The sequence below is a fragment of the Cnephaeus nilssonii genome, assembly GCF_951640355.1.
Source record: "Cnephaeus nilssonii genome assembly, chromosome: 7".
Lineage (NCBI taxonomy): Eukaryota > Metazoa > Chordata > Mammalia > Chiroptera > Vespertilionidae > Cnephaeus > Cnephaeus nilssonii.
Genome location: NC_137078.1, coordinates 76,794,377 through 76,810,404, shown reverse-complemented (window position 1 = coordinate 76,810,404; position 16,028 = coordinate 76,794,377). Strand labels below are relative to the sequence as shown.

At 41.4% G+C, this 16,028-nt stretch overlaps 1 protein-coding gene across 7 annotated transcripts in view; it reads right to left on the bottom strand.

Moving 5' to 3' along the window:
- MAST2 (microtubule associated serine/threonine kinase 2) overlaps positions 1–15,810 on the bottom strand; it is a 163,730-nt gene extending 147,920 nt beyond the window's left edge. For 5 of the 7 annotated variants that reach the window (XM_079776489.1, XM_079776491.1, XM_079776492.1 and 2 more), the window contains exon 1: positions 15,340–15,809. In XM_079776489.1, coding sequence (XP_079632615.1) covers positions 15,340–15,519 — 180 coding nt within the window. In that variant the 5' untranslated portion in view covers positions 15,520–15,809. Of the gene's footprint in view, positions 1–15,339 lie in introns of all 7 variants that reach the window. The other 2 variants (XM_079776495.1, XM_079776490.1) reach the window with 1 other exon arrangement.
- Positions 15,811–16,028: the final 218 nt, after the last annotated feature.

Below are 16,028 nucleotides of genomic sequence, written 5' to 3'. Positions count from 1 at the left end.
TTGACAAAAGAGGGAAGAGCATACAATGGAGTCAAGACAGTCTAATAAATGGTGCTGGGAAAATTGGCCAGATACATGCAAAAAAATGAAACTAGACCACCAACTTACATCATACACAAAAATAAGTCAAAATGGATAAAGGTCTTAAACGTAAGATGGGAAACGATAAAAGTCTTAGAAGAATCCATAGGCAGCAAAATATCAGACATATGTCGTAGCAATATCTTTACTGATACAGCTACTAGGGCAATGGAAACTAAGGAGAAAATAAACAAATGGGATTACATCAAAATAAAAAGCTTCTTCAGAGCAAAAGAAACCATGAACAAAACTACAAGAGAGCCCACTGCATGGGAGAACACATTTGCCAATATTATATCCGATAAGGGCCTAATCTCCAAAATTTATAGGGAATCATACATCTTAACATAAAGAAGATAAACAATCCAATCAAAAAATAGGCAAAGGTCCTAAATAGACACTTTTCAAAAGTGGACATATAGAAGGCCAAGAGACATATGAAAACATGCTCAAAGTCACTAATCATCCGAGAGATGCAACTCAAAACAACAATTAGATACCATCTCACACCTGTCAGAATGGCAATCATCAACAAATCAACAAACGACAAGTGCTTGCAAGGATGTGGAGAAAAAGGAACCCTCTTGCACTGCTGGTGGGAATGTAAACTGGTACGGCCACTGTGGAAAACCATATGGAGTTTCCTCAAAAAATTAAAAATGGAACTCCCGTTTGACCCAGTAATTCCACTTCAAGGAATATAGCCCAAGAAATCAGAAAGGACATATGCACTCCTATGTTCAAAGCAGCACAATTTACAATAGCTAAGATTTGGAAACAGCCTAAGTGCCCATCAGCAGATGAGTGGGTTAAAAAACTGTGGTACATCTACACAATGGAATACTATGCTGCTGTAAAAAAAAAGAAGAAGAAGAACTCTTACATTCGCAACAGCATGGGTGGACATGGAGAGCATTATGCTAAGCAAAATAAGCCAGTCAGAGAAAGATAAATTATCACATAATCTCACTCATTTGTGGAATATAATGAACAACATAAACAGATGAACAAAAATAGATGCAGAGACAAGAGAAGCATCGAACAGACTGTCCAACTTCAGAGTGAAGGCAGGGGAAGGTAGGGGGGTATAGGAGATCAACCAAATGACTTATATGGCTGCATATAAGCATAACCAATGGACACAGACACTAGGGGAGTGAAGGAATGTGCTGGGAGTTGAGGGTGGCAGGGGAAGAGGTCAATGGGGGAAAAAGGAGACATATGAAATACTATATGTAATACTTTAAACAATCCTATATAATAAAAGCTTAATATGCAAATCAACCGAACGGTGGAATGACTGGTCGCTATGACATGCACTGACCACCCGGGGCAGACACTCAATGCAGGAGTTGCTGTGATGCACACAGAGAAATGGCACCAAGGACCTGGTGCTGACAAAGCAACACTCAGCTTCCCCCAAGTGAGACACAGGCCCCACCACCACCCAGGAGCGAGAGCCCACCAAATCGCAGCCGACACTGCCATGGCGCAAAATGTGGCCCACAGCCCAGCCCGCAAATGGTGTCTGTGGGCGCTGGGTAATGACATCACGTTTTTGTTGACATTCTGAAGCCGAAATTGTCAACAGAATATGTCTGAAGACCAACTATTGCTACAATGTACCTCTGAAGCCGAAAGAAGCTGGCATCATCGACAGAACGTATCTGAAGACCAACTATTGGCACAACATACCTCTGAAACTAAAAGAAAGCGACGTCGTCAACAGAATATGTTTGAAGAACAACTATTGGCATAATGTACCTCTGAAGCCAAAAGAAAGCGACTTCGTAGACAGAATATGTCTGAAGAACAGTCATTGACAAGTACTACCAATACTGGTAGGAACTGCCTTCATATCAAAAATGAGGTAAATGAAGATGCAATTCTCTAACACAGTTGTGGTGGAATGACAGTTACACGTCAATTTTGCCTATCCCTAAATTTCTCCGATGAAAAACCATCTGATGGAAAATTTACTCGATGTTGTAGCAAAGGCAAAGTTTGTCCAAATTATATAAATTTTCCAGAATACCCGGCATATTTAAAAAAATTAATGATAAACGAGGATTCTGACAGTAAAATTTTCATGGAAAATATTATATCATGTTGTTATTGGTTTTTATTAATCAATTTATATATTATTTTCATATACATTTTACTAATTTTATTTCATCTCTGATACTTCTATTATAGAGAAAGGGCAAATAGCAATATTAAAATATTTCTTCTAATTAATTTCCTGTCAATGTGCATGAATTCATGCACTGGGCCACTAGTAAAGAATTAAAAGAAAAACAAAAAAAAATAACCTGGGGAGACTACTTCTAGGAATATAACCTAAGAGACCCGAAACACCAATCAGAAAGAATGTATGAATGCCTATATTCATAGCAGCACAATTTACAATAGCTAAGATCTGGAAACAGACCAAGTGCCTATGAGTGGATAAAAGATCTGTGGTACATTTATACCATGGATACTATGCAGCAATAAAAAAAAGGAATCTCTTACCCTTTGAGACAGTATGGAGGGACCTGGAGAGTATCATGCTAAGTGAAATAAGTCAGTCAGAGAAAGACAAGTATCACATGATCTCACTCATAAGTGGAATCTAAGTAACAAAATAAACTGATGAACGGAGTTGATCCAGAGACATGGAACAGAGTGTGGAATCTTGGAGGGAAGGCGGGGAGAGTGGGTGAGTGGGCGGTAATCAACTCGTGGACACAGACAATAGGGTGGTGAAGACCTGAGGCAGGGGGGCGGGGCCGGCTGGAGAGGGTCAATGGGTGAAAAGGGGGACATATGTAATACTTTCATCAATAAAGAATTATTAAAATAAATAAATAATAAAAAATAAATAAAACCTAAGGAGACTATACTATCTTCTAAGCCAGTTACTTAATAAAGAAAAAGTTTCCCTAAAGGGAAAATGCCAAACTAAAACCTCCTTTCAAGCTGAACAAAGTAAAATAATAGTTCAAGAACATCCACAAACCAAAGGTCCAAAACATATAATTTTCTATCATATTTCTTTCTAAAAGCAAATGAGAACAGTAAAAAAATATGAATTCTATTTTCATACATTCTGTACATGTACTTTTAAAATATGATAATTAACCATTATTGAGCACTTCTTGGTTATTGGCTTTTGTAATAAGTGTTTTATATGGGTTAATTTATTAAATCCTCACAATAACCATATAAAATAGGTAATAATAGCTCTATTTTATATATATATATAGAGAGAGGATTATTGAGGTTTAGAAAATTTAAGTAACTTGCCTCAGGTCACAGAGTTGGAATTTGAAGTCATAGAATAACTCAATCTTAATCACTATACATTCACTAAGAAGTATTTATTTAGAACCTTCTATATACAATTCTAGAAACTGAAGATATAGCAGTGAGAAAAACTCAAATTCCTCCCCTCATGATCCATATATTCTAACTAGAGGCCCGGAGCACAAATTCATGAATGGGTGAGGTCCCTTGGCCTGGTTGGCGATCAGGGGCTGATGGGGACTGTCTCGCCCAGTCCTGATCTGGGCCAATGGGGGCCGGCTGGCTGGGGAGGGGCCGCAGGAGGTTGGCCAGCCGGCTGGGGAGGGTCCGCGGGAGGGCTCCAGGGCGTGTCCGGCCCTCTTGCCCAGTCCCGATCAGCCGGACCCCAGCAGCAAGCTAACCTACCAGTTGGAGCATCTGCCCCCTTGTGGTCAGTAAGCGTCATAGCGACTGGTCGAGTGGTCGATCAAACAGTCAACCAATAAGTTTGATACTTAGCATATTATACTTTTATTATATAGGATGTGGAAGAATTACAATAAACAACAAATATGTGACCCTAACAGGTGACTAAAAAGAAGGAAAGACAATGACTAAGCATGTTACTTTAAAAACTGGTCAAGAGCCCATCTAGCATGGCTCAGTGGTTGAGTGTCAACCTATGAACCAGGAGGTCACAGTTCTATCCCAGTCAGGGCACATGCTAAGGTTGCAGGCTCAATCCCCAGAAAGGCATGTGCAGGAGGCAGCCAATCAATGATTCTCTCTCATCACTGATGTTTCTATCTCTCTATCCCTCTCCCTTCCTCACTCTCTAAAAAATCAATAAAAACATTTTTTTCAAATGTGAAAATTCATTAAAAAAATAAACTCTATATATAAAAGCCTAAGCAACCAAATGACCAAACAACGGGTCGACCGGTCACTATGACATGCACTGACCACCAGGGGACAGATGCTCAATGCATAGGATAGGGCTCCTTCCTGTCTGGATCGGGCCTGCAGGGATCGGGCCAAAACCAACTATCTGACATCCCCCAAGGGGTCCCAGATTAAGAGAGGGCACAGGCCAGGCCTCTAGTAATAAAACTGGCCAAGGGTGCTCTAACCACTGGTCTGATGCTCTAACCACTGAGAGAGGGCACAGGCCAGGCCTCTAGTAATAAAACTGGCCAAGGGTGCTCTAACCACTGGTCTGATGCTCTAACCACTGAGCCATTTTTGCTCAGTGGTTAGAGCATCAGACGGAAGGGTTGTGGATTCGATTCCAATCAAGGGCAGGTACCTCTGTTGCAGTCTCAATCCCCGGCCCCAGTCTCTTTCATATCAATGTTTCCCTCACTCTCTCTCTCCCGCTCCCTTCCACTCTCTCTGAAAATCAATGGGAAAAATATCCTCAGGTGAGGATTAACAACCACAAAAACTGGTCAGAAAGACCTCTTTGAGGAGGTTATATATGGACAGAGACCTGAATAAAATGAGAAAATGAGGATGCCAGCCATATATACATATACAGTATACTGTATATATGTAATTTGGAAAAAGAAATCTCAGGTAGAAAAAACTACCAAGTGCAGAAGTCCTCAATAATTTTTAAAATGTCCTCAGGCGGGAGCAGACAATATACTTGGAGACCATCAAGCAGCCAGTGTGACTAGAGCTCAATGAACAAGAACAGTGGAAGGAAATGAGATTTGAGAGGCCAAAAGACAGATCATGCAGAATCTTAGAGGACAAAGCATTTTGGATTCTCATCTAAACTGATGGAAAGCCACTGTAGGGTTTTTAGTAGGGATGGGTGACAAACTCTGATTTAAGCTTTTACAGGGTGATACTGACTGATCTTGCTATGTGCAAAATACCATGGGGAAGGGAGACTGGAGGGTGGGGTAATGGGAGGTGGGGTGGGGTAATGGGAGGTGGGGTGGGATAATGGGAGGTGGGGTGGGATAATGGGAGGTGGGGTGGGATAATGGGAGGTGGGGTGGGATAATGAGAGATATGGTGGGTGTGGGCAACCAGAATATAACCAGGTGACTTTTACAATAATCCAGATGAAAGATGATAGAGGTTAAGCTTATGGTAGTGATGGGGCTAGTGGGGAAAAGTCTCATGCAATCTGAATGTAGCACCAACCAGACCTGATGGGCTGAATGTGAACTATGAGGTCAAGTAAAGAATCAAAAACAACTTCCAAATTTTGGTTTGAGTAATGGATGGTAGTGCTATTTGCTGACATGGGAAAGACTGGGGAAGAAGCACGCCTGACCAGCGTGGCTCAGTGGGTGAGCATCGACCTGTGAACCAGGAGGTCATGGGTTCGATTCCTGGTCAGGGCATATGCCTGGGTTGCGGAATCAATCTCCAGTGGGGTACATGCAAGAGGCAGCCAATCAATGATTCTCCTTCATCATTGATGTTTCTATCTCTCTCTCCTGCTCCCTTCCTCTCTGAAATAAATTTAAAAAAAAAAATTTTTTTAAAGAAGCTGACTGGGAAGAAAAAAAAATCGAAAGTACTGTTTTAGATATGTTAAATTTAAGAGATCTATTAGCTATTCAAATGGAAATGCTATACACCAATAACTAAAAATAGGAGTCTAGAGCTCAGAAGAAAGGTCAAGACTAGAGAAATAATGTGAGAATAATCAGCATACAGATGGAATGTAAAGCAATACAATCTGATGAGATTAAACAGGAGGAAGAAAAGAATATAGAAGCAAAGACTGAAACCTCTGAAGTACAAGTGAGATAGGAAGAAAACCAAGAAAGCACAGTTCAAGAAGCCAAATAATGGAACGATCAACCATGTCAATGCAACAGGTTAAATAAAATGGAGACTGCAAACTGGCCACTGGGTTTGCCCAGTGATGGCCATGACATAAGCGGTTCATTGGAATGATGGGAGACAAAAGCTTGACTGGAGTGGGTTCAAGAAAAATGAAAGGAGAGGAAATGAAAGCAAAAGATAAGAACAATACTTTCAAATAGTTTTGTTATAAAGAGAAGCATTCTCCTACTCATAGACAAGTATTTCATATCACTTGCTCTTTTGCCTAAATTACTTGCAAGAGCCTCTTAACTAGTCTCTCTGCTTCCACATACTCATTCGGTCTCAAATAGATCAGATTAAAATGAATGTTACCTCAAGTGCTTCCTCTGCTCAAAATTCTCCAATGGCTTCCCATCTCATCTATAATAATAAAGGCTTAATATGCTAATTAGACCGGACAGCCGAACGACCTTCCGGATGAAGCCGGGGCTGGGAGAGCCGAGCGAGCCCCTTGCACAAATTTCGTGCATCGGGCCTCCAGTTTAACATAAATGCTGAAGTCCTTACAACTGCCTTCACAATTTGAAACTCTCTACAATCCAGCCCTTCTCTCCCCAAACTTTCCCCTCTGAGCTCATCTACTACCTTCTCTTGTTCCATTCCAGCCACACTGGACTCTTTACTGTACCTTAAAAACAAATTTTAAAGGTAGGAAGCCCAAGGTACTTCCTATTCCCTCTACCAAGTATGCCCTTCTTTGGATAATCTAAATGCTTCTATCTCTTACATCCTTCAGGTTTTTATTCAAATATCCCATTCCAAAGAGATGTCTTTCCTGATAATGCTATTTAAAATCATAATCCCCCATCATTCCATATTCTCTTTCCCTGCTTTATTTTCTTCATAATACTTATCCATATAACATACTACATATTTTACTTATTTATTATCTAATTCTCTCTACTAGAATAGAAATTTCATGAAAGCAGAGTTTAAATCTGCCTTTTTCACTGCTATAATCTCAAGAGTACAAAAAAAGTTTTTTTTTTTTGAAAAAAAGTTTTTGAAAATGTAAACTATTATAGCATGTTTATATGTTGATGAGAATCATCAATAGAAAAGAAAACTAATGATTCAGGAGTGTCAGGACTATGAAGGAATAATAATAATAATTAAGAAGAAGAAGGAAAACTTTTTTTATTTTCTTTATTGATTAAGGTATTAACCTTTTGCACTCAGATGTCGAGATTAAAATTACTCTTTGAATGTATCAATAATTTGAAATATAAAAATATCCAAATAAATAAGTTTGTATGAAAAGAAACTCCAGTTTTTTATTCTACTGCCGCGCTTTGTAAAATCTGGGGTATTTAAAAAATTAAATCCCGAGTAGAATAAAGGAATCGAGAAAAAAGCGAGTGCAAAGGGTTAATATATGTGTCCTTAACCCCCATAAGAATAAAACTCTTAATCAGATGTAGATTAAGATAGTAGGAACATACTATTCATACCAATAGAAGGTAAATGATGTGGGTACAGATACAGGAGTAGATAATTTATAATGGGAGCTGGTAAAAAGTTCTCTTCTTATTACCTGTTTTTTCCTCCTCAGTGAAACAGGAAGCAAGGACATCCATTAAGAGTCAAGATGAGCCCTAGCTGGTTTGCCTCAGTGGATAGAGTGTCAGACTGCATATTGAAGGGTCCCTGGTTCGATTCCAGTCAAGGGCACGTACTTCAGTTGCACCCTCCCAGCCCTGGTCAAGGGCATGCGGGAGGCAACCAATCAATGTGTCTCTCTCACATCGGTGTGTCTCTCTGTCTCTCCCACTCTCTCTAAAAATCAATGGGAAAATATCCTTGAGTAAGGATTGTTTAAAAAAAAAAAAAAAAAGATGACAGCCCCACCAGTGTGGCTCAGTAGTTGAGCACTGACCCATGAACCAAAAGGTCACAGGTTCGATTCCCGATTCCCAGTCAGGACACATGCCCGGGTTTCTGGCTCAATCCCCAGTGGGGGGGGTATGCAAAAGCTTGACTGGAGTGGGTTCAAGAAAGATGAAGGGAGAGGAAATGAAAGCAAAAGATAGGAACAACTTGCTCTTTTGCCTGAATTTCTGCAATCAATGTTTCTCTCATCGATGTTTCTAACTATCCTTCCCCCTTCCTCTCTCTCTAAAAATCAATTTTCAAAAAAAAGAGTAAAGATTACAAAAACAGTGTTGGAAATTTGAGGAGAGAGAAAAATTAAACTATCATTTAACAGTGAAGGAATCAGGGAAATGTCACACAAATGACTGTCAGTACTGACAGACTCCTTAAGGTCCATGATCACAAATTTTGATGTCAACATGATCATGTTTTCTTTCCAGCCACATTCAGCTGCCTAAATACAGGTGAATAGGCAGAATTGGTTTAATTTGTCAAACAAGTATGACAAAAGGGAAAAGAGGCAAGAGAATTCAAGGTACATGCACAGGAAAGATTATGATAGCCCATGAAATGTTAAGTTGGATAAGGAGAAAAAGAGAGGTAATTGACAATGAAACAATGGTTTAAACAAAAAACAATGATCTGGGGGTTCCAAAGAACTTTGAACAGTTTTTGGAGAGAAAATTCTAAAAGGAGTGTGAAATGCAGAAAAGGAAGATGATGTAAAGGTCAGAGTGTGTGGCAAGTTCAAAACTAAAATTTTAGAGGTGAAATGATTATTGGAAAAAATAAAATAAAATATACCTAATGAACATGGTATTAAGAGGCTCAGGTTGAGATCAATTCTTCACACCAATTATTCACTGTACAATCACTGTATACATGGTTACAGCACAGAGAAAAGGAAACAGTCCTTGGGTATTAAAATGAGGTACAACGTTAACAAAAAAAGTTGTCAAATATGTCTCACTAACAATACATTATATGTAAGCCCTTACTCCCAACAGGCTAGCAGCCTCTGCTCTCCCTTGAGAATTCTTCCTCTTCCCCCAGGGCTAGCTAGCCCTTGATCCAACAATCCGCTTTCAAATCCTCTTGAATCCCAAGTATATATATTAATAATGAATAACAACCAACATTTACTGATGAAAAGTAATAATTACCAAGATACCATGAGATTTCACCAAGAAAGTACAAAGCTAGTTAGCAAATTTAGCAGAGAACCATATAATAGCTAAGATCAGCAATGAAGGAACTATACTCATTGCAATATTTGGCTGCCTCTGATAGTCCTGACTGTAGGTCACCATCAGTAACTGGTGGAAAAGCTTTTAGGTTGATTTTTAGGCTAAGGAGCATTCAGTAGAACAAAGATGGGAAAAATCTGTAAACAGATGTATCCTACCCTCATCAGGAAAACACTGTCCAACCTGCTTCAACCATCCCAGGCTCTCTGCTCCCGGTACCCTTGAGGAAATCAAATCTTCCCAAGCTAAGAGGTTTTCAGGAGCTGGCCCTTACCCATCTTCTAGATAAGAGGGGGAGGAAAGACTGCCAGGCTGGCGTGGCTCAGTGGTTGAGCGTTGACCTATGAACCAGGAGGTCAAGGTTCGATTCCTAGTCAGGGCACATGCCGGGGTTGTGGGCTCAATCCCGTGTGGGGCATGCAGGAGGCAGCAGATCAATGAATCTCTCTCATCATTGATGTTTCTATCTCTCTGCCCCTTTCCCTTCCTCTCTAAAATCAATAATAAAAATAAATTTTTTTAAAAGAGGGGGAGGGAAGGCTAATAAACTTTCTGTATTGAAAACTCAGAAGAATTCTCAAATGCCCATGTCTCAATAACCATGTTCTACATTCTATCCCCCACACAATTGCCAGAATAATCCAGCTAAAACACATGTAAGACCATGCGGCTCCCCTATTTACTACCCTTTTATTTAGTACTAAAGACTAAGTAAGGAGATGGTGCTGATTTTCATGAAAAAATTTTTGAAAATTTCTCAATGGTGCTGAAGGAATTCTAGGAACTAAAATTGAACTCCATCTTCCTCCATCCTCAAAAAATGTCTCATTTCCTTTACTTGACTACTTCTTTTTTTTTTTATATATTTTATTGATTTTTTACAGAGAGGAAGAGAGAGGGATAGAGAGTTAGAAACATCGATGAGAGAGAAACATCGATCAGCTGCCTCTTGCACACCCCCTACCGGGGATGTGCCCACAACCAAGGTACATGCCCTTGACCGAATCGAACCTGGGACCCTTGAGTCCGCAGGCCGACGCTCTATCCACTGAGCCAAACTGGTTTCGGCTACTTGACTACTTCTATCATAGTACCATTATTACTCCAATCACTCAAATTCAAAATATTTGAATCATTTTCTCTCCCTTCAATAAATAATTACTTATTAGAACTATTGTGAGCATAACCCCTGACTACATTATGGTAAATAAAATGATGATACAGTTCCTACCCTCAATAATTTATAACTTGAAAGCAGAAATGAAATCTACAAAATAAATACAGGACAGAAGTGTTAAAACACTGTTCATTCATTCATCCAGTCATTCAGCAAATATTTTAGAACCTACTATATACCCAGGAATGGATAAAAAAATGTGCTATAGAAACAAAGTGGGATGAAAATATTTATTAAGTACCTGTCTACTATATGCTTTCTAATCATTATTTCATTTAATCTCATAGAACCCACGTTTTTACTTTTGTATCATGGAATTGTGAGAATTGGAATTTCAGAAGATTCACAGATTTACTGAAGCCCAATCAAAGGTCTCTTAGGATCCTACATAAAAATAAAAAAATTCAAAATTAAAACTTCACAGAATAGTTTCTGTGGCACTTGAGTTAGGCCTGGAAGCTTGAGTAGAATTTTAATGGGCATAGGCAGAGAAGAAAGAGCTTTTCAGATAGATGATTAATTAAAATAAATAGATGAAAGTGCCTAGCAATAAATGAATATTTACTGAATGCCCATTACATACCAGTTAAACACTAAAGGCTGAGGATACAATAATGAATAAGACAGCCTCTCAACAGTTTTTTCTCTGATGAGAGACTGACAACCAATTATGGTATTAGTTAGCAAATATCTATTTCAAGCACCAGCACATATCTATGTTTCTAATAAATATTCAGACTAATAACTATGTTTCAAATACAGTACCAGGCCTTAGGTATGCAACAGTAAATGAAACAGTCTGACCTGAAAGCGAAATAGACAATTTGTATTTATGCAACAGTGGACGCAAAACTAAATCTTGGGAACCAAGAAGAAGGGGCATCTAACTCTGATTCTTCAAAAGGTGGTAAGTAGCCCTAACCGGTTTGGCTCAGTGGATAGAGCGTTGGCCTGAGGACTGAAGGGTCCCAGGTTCTGGTCAAGGGCATGTGCCTTGGTTGCAGGCACATCCCCAGTAGGGGGTGTGCAGGAGGCAGCTGATCGATGTTTCTCTCTTATCGATGTTTCTTACTCTCTATCCCTCTCCCTTTCTCTCTGTAAAAAATCAATAAAATATATTTTTTTTTAAAAAGTGGTATCAAGGAGACCTTGAATGCCAAGGTCTTCAGACTTTATTCTATGGGTATTAAGAAGCTAATGAAGGTTACTTAAGATAAAGAAATGAAATGATAAATTTAACAAATATTTATCACTGGAACTCAGGTAGGCAATGAGGTCTAATTTTTTTGTAACAGAATGAAGAATAAATTAGAGACTAAAAGCCGAGAAATGCAGTTGAAGTATTACAAAAGCCAAGACAAAAGTTTATAAATGCTGAATTAAGCTAATGACAGAGAGAATAAAGATTTGAAAGATGTCATGAAGGTTGAATCAACAGAGCCTGGATAAGGGGATTAAGGGAAAATGAAAAGTCAAAGACCACGGATGCAATTTCCAGTTTGATGACAAAAACAAAGAAAAGACACAGGTAGAAGCACACTTTAAAGGAGAAATAATAGGTTCTATTTTAATGATACAGTAAGCCACTAGAGATCCAAGTCCTGCATCCTACTCAGAATTTATTCCTAAATGCCACTATAGTATCCTATCTAATAAAGAGGGAATATGCTAATTGACCATCACGCTCTCACAAAGATGGCAGTGCCCAGTCCCCTCAGTCCCGCCAGGGTGGCAGGCGCACAGACAGCCGGGTCCACCCCCAGGCTGACCAGTGCACCTGCCTCCAGAGTCCACCAGTCCCCTCAGCCCCCCAGCAGCCCAGGGCCGGCCCGAGGTGCAGGCAAGCCTCAGATGTCGGCTGCCGAGCCACCCGGGGCCGCCTGAGGCTCAGGTAACCAGGGCTGGCCGAGGCTTGCACTGCTGGCAGTGGCAGCAGCAGAGGTGTGATGGGGGCGTCGCCTTCCCCTGATCACCAGGTCACCTCCCATCCCTGAGAGCTCCCGGACTGTGAGAGAGGGCAGGCCGGGCTGAGGGACCCCCGCTCCAGTGCATGAATTTTCATGCACCGGGCCTCTAGTAAAGTATAACAAGCATTACTCCATGTCATGAGAAATGGAGAACAAAGTCATTGAGAGGTGTATGTTTGTTAATTGGCTAGGCTCCTACTCCCTGAATGAATGGAGCCCATCTAGCCTCTAACACACACAACTGAAATTTTTACCTTTTCAAAATCAAATAATTGCAAGTTATGGACTTTCAAAGACACTATCAAATTATAAAAATCACAAATGCTGAAAATCTATGCTGGAAACATTAAGCTCAGAAAAGGAAATGTACAGCTAAGGAAAAAGGTCAGGCATAGAGTCTCAGATCACTCTACAAAGAGGTTCTGTAACACAATGCCATTAATAAAGAGGGCCATAGACCCTTGTCCCACATCCTAAACACGTGCCACAAATAGGAGAGTCTACTAAAAAACAGAGTACAATTAAGGAAAGAATTAAGAACAGAGGACATATCCTCAAGGAACATTTAGGGGACAGGAAAAGAAAACAAAAAAAAGACACACAGGAAGCAGTCAGGCAAACAGAAGTGGCATGGATATTATGACCAAAGAAAATATCAAGGAACACACAGTTAATAGTGACAAAGAGGATGAGGACTAGGGGAAGACTATAAGATTTAATTATTTAAAGGTTTCTGGGACTGCTACATATCTCTCCATGTAATTCTTTCACAATTAAAACTTTTCACAAGTAGTCATGCATTACTTTTTAATTTCAAAAGACATTTTAGTATCCATTCTGGTACATTCACACAATGGAAAGCTATACAGCAATGAAAAAGAACCAACTATTTCCACAAGCAACAACATAGATGGATTTCACACACATGATTTAAATAAAATCTAATCACAAAAGAGTACAAACTGTAAGATTCCATTTATATGAAGCTCAAGAAGAGGCAAAACTAATCCATGGAGATAGAGGTTGGGAAGGTGGTTACCTTTCAAGGATTGTAGAGTATAATAATGTTCTACATTTTTATCTAAGTAGTGGCCACATGCATATATTCATCCTCTAAAAATCCATTGGCTGAATGAACCTTTGATTTGTATTTAAGTCACACCTCAATAAAATCAAATAAAAAAACGTACAAAGTTATTGGTGACCTTGAAGACATCAGTTTTGGGAGAGTTTAAGTGCAGAAGCCAAACCATTATATGAGAAATGTATACAAAGTGAGGAAACTGATTCATTTTTCAAGAAGGTTGCTGGTGAAGCAAAGAAGAGATAACAAAGTAGCTTAGGTGGGTTACACAATTCGGGGAAACTGTATTGTTTTTATTTTATTTGAGATTTAAGACAAAGAGAAAATAACATACATAACAAGGGCAAATGAGATAGAATGAAACCAAGAGCATTAATAGAGGGATTAGCCTCAGAGAGGAGGATGAATACTTTTCTCTGAGATTGATGCAAAGGATGAGTGAACACAGAAATCCTGGCATAAATAAGAGGAGAAAATCAGGTAACCTTGAACTCTCTAGTGAAGCATGCAATAAAGCCAATTGGACCAGGTAAATTGATTAAGGAAAGGATCTGAGCTTTAAATACATTTTTAAAGTTCCAAATAGGTACTGCAGAAAATATAAAAGGCAAGGATGATGGGAGAAATTACAGCAATAGGACAATGCTCACCGGCCTGAAAGCAAGGGCAGAGATAGCCCACGGTGCAGTCTGCTCAGGACTGGGTGGAGAACAAAAGGTGAAAGAACAAAAGGGGGGGAATCCAAATGCTAGCATGTGCACCACTGAAACTATATAATAAGGAGTGGTGTCTCGGGAAAATACTTATTTAACTGATGGAAAGAGGCAGGAAACCTAATAGAAGTCTTAAAAGATTCAAAGATGAAGTCACTAGGTCTGGAGTGCAAAAGGAAAGCTGTCACTAGAGTTCATCACAGAACATTTTTCTGCAAATCCCACAAGATCAAAGACCACACAGTCTCCTTTCACTGAACTTCCTACAGCTACAAGTGGTAACTTCTCCCGGATAAAACTGACCTTTAACCTCTACCTCTAACTACACCGACACTTGGATTAATAAATCATACAAACACATCCTGTCCATTCAGAAACTACATGGATATTTTTTCACTGCTTTCTGTGTTTTCCCATCAAGATGTTTTCGGTGGAAAACTCTTAGAAGGCAGAGCCTATAATCTATGAATTCCCTGTTCACAGCATCGGGCTTGGGATTGCACACATGCAGGTGTTTTAAAAAGTGCTTTCTCGTGAAATAGATCGTTACTGAGAACTTTAGAAACGATTCTGAACACACTCCTACAAGACTATAATGATGGCCAAATCAGAGAATGCTTAGGAATAACATCCGTCTTTATACCTGTCAAGAAAACCTCTAGGAAGTAAGATAACATTTACTACATAATACTGATTTTCCCTATCTTATTCTGTTTACCCCTCTAGGTAACTCCTTAAATACCCCTTTAGTAAGCTTCTTCTTTGCAGTGCATTTACTCCCAGCCCACATTCCAGCGTCCCTCCTTCCCATCCAGAACCCCTGACTACAAACGCCCATAGGACCATTTTATCACCCCCTAGTCCCCCATTTCCCATTCAACCCAGGCCACCACTTCATTTCTCCACTCCCCATTTTTCTGCCTCTCCAGATCTCCCATTCCTCCTGCGGAACTACTCAGTCCCCACCCCTCAAAAGCCCCAGCCCGTCTTCCCGCCGGAGATCCCCTCCCCCACCTCTTCCATTCAGGCTCCCCCTCCATCCTTCCCCACCCTACCCCGGACCCCCGGCCCTCCCTACCTGCTCCTTGACCTCAGGCCCCGCGGGCCCGGTCCGCTCCTCCAGTCGCTGCCTCCCGGGCGGCGCTCGCCGGCGCGGGGGCAGGAGCTGGGGCAGCTCGGCCGCCCGCTGAGCCCCATCCTCCCCGCGGGCAGCCGGCAGGGGCGGCTGAGGTCGGTCGCGGCAGCGGCTCCGCTTCATATCTGCGGCTGGGCCCCGCGGGCGTCAGCGCCGCGACAGTCCCGGCCCCGCACGTCTCCGGGCCGCAGCGCTGCCGCGCCAACCACCGCCCGCAGCCACCATGGCCCGGCGGGCGCCCGAGGCCACCGACCCCAGCTCGCAGCTCCTCTGCGCTTTCTGGGGCCTTTCCGGCGCTCCTCACGGAGAAGGCAGCATCGTCGCCGCCTCGTTTTCTCCCACCCGGCACGCGTTTAGCCGGCCATCCGCAGGCGACGCCGCCGGCTCTACAGCCAGCTGCCCGCCCGCCTCCAGCCGGGCCCCGCCCCTCCCCTCCCCTGGCGCGCGCGCACGGGGAGCCCGCCCGCCACCTCCGGCCGCGCGCGGCCTCCCGCGCACGCGCCAGCGAACGGTCGCGAGAGACCCGCCCGTGGCCCCTCTGTGTAGTGGGGAGAGCGGAAGGAGGTGGGGCTCCCAGCGGGCAACTGCGGCTGCAGACACTCATTGATTCTTTCATTCATCCATTCATAAAA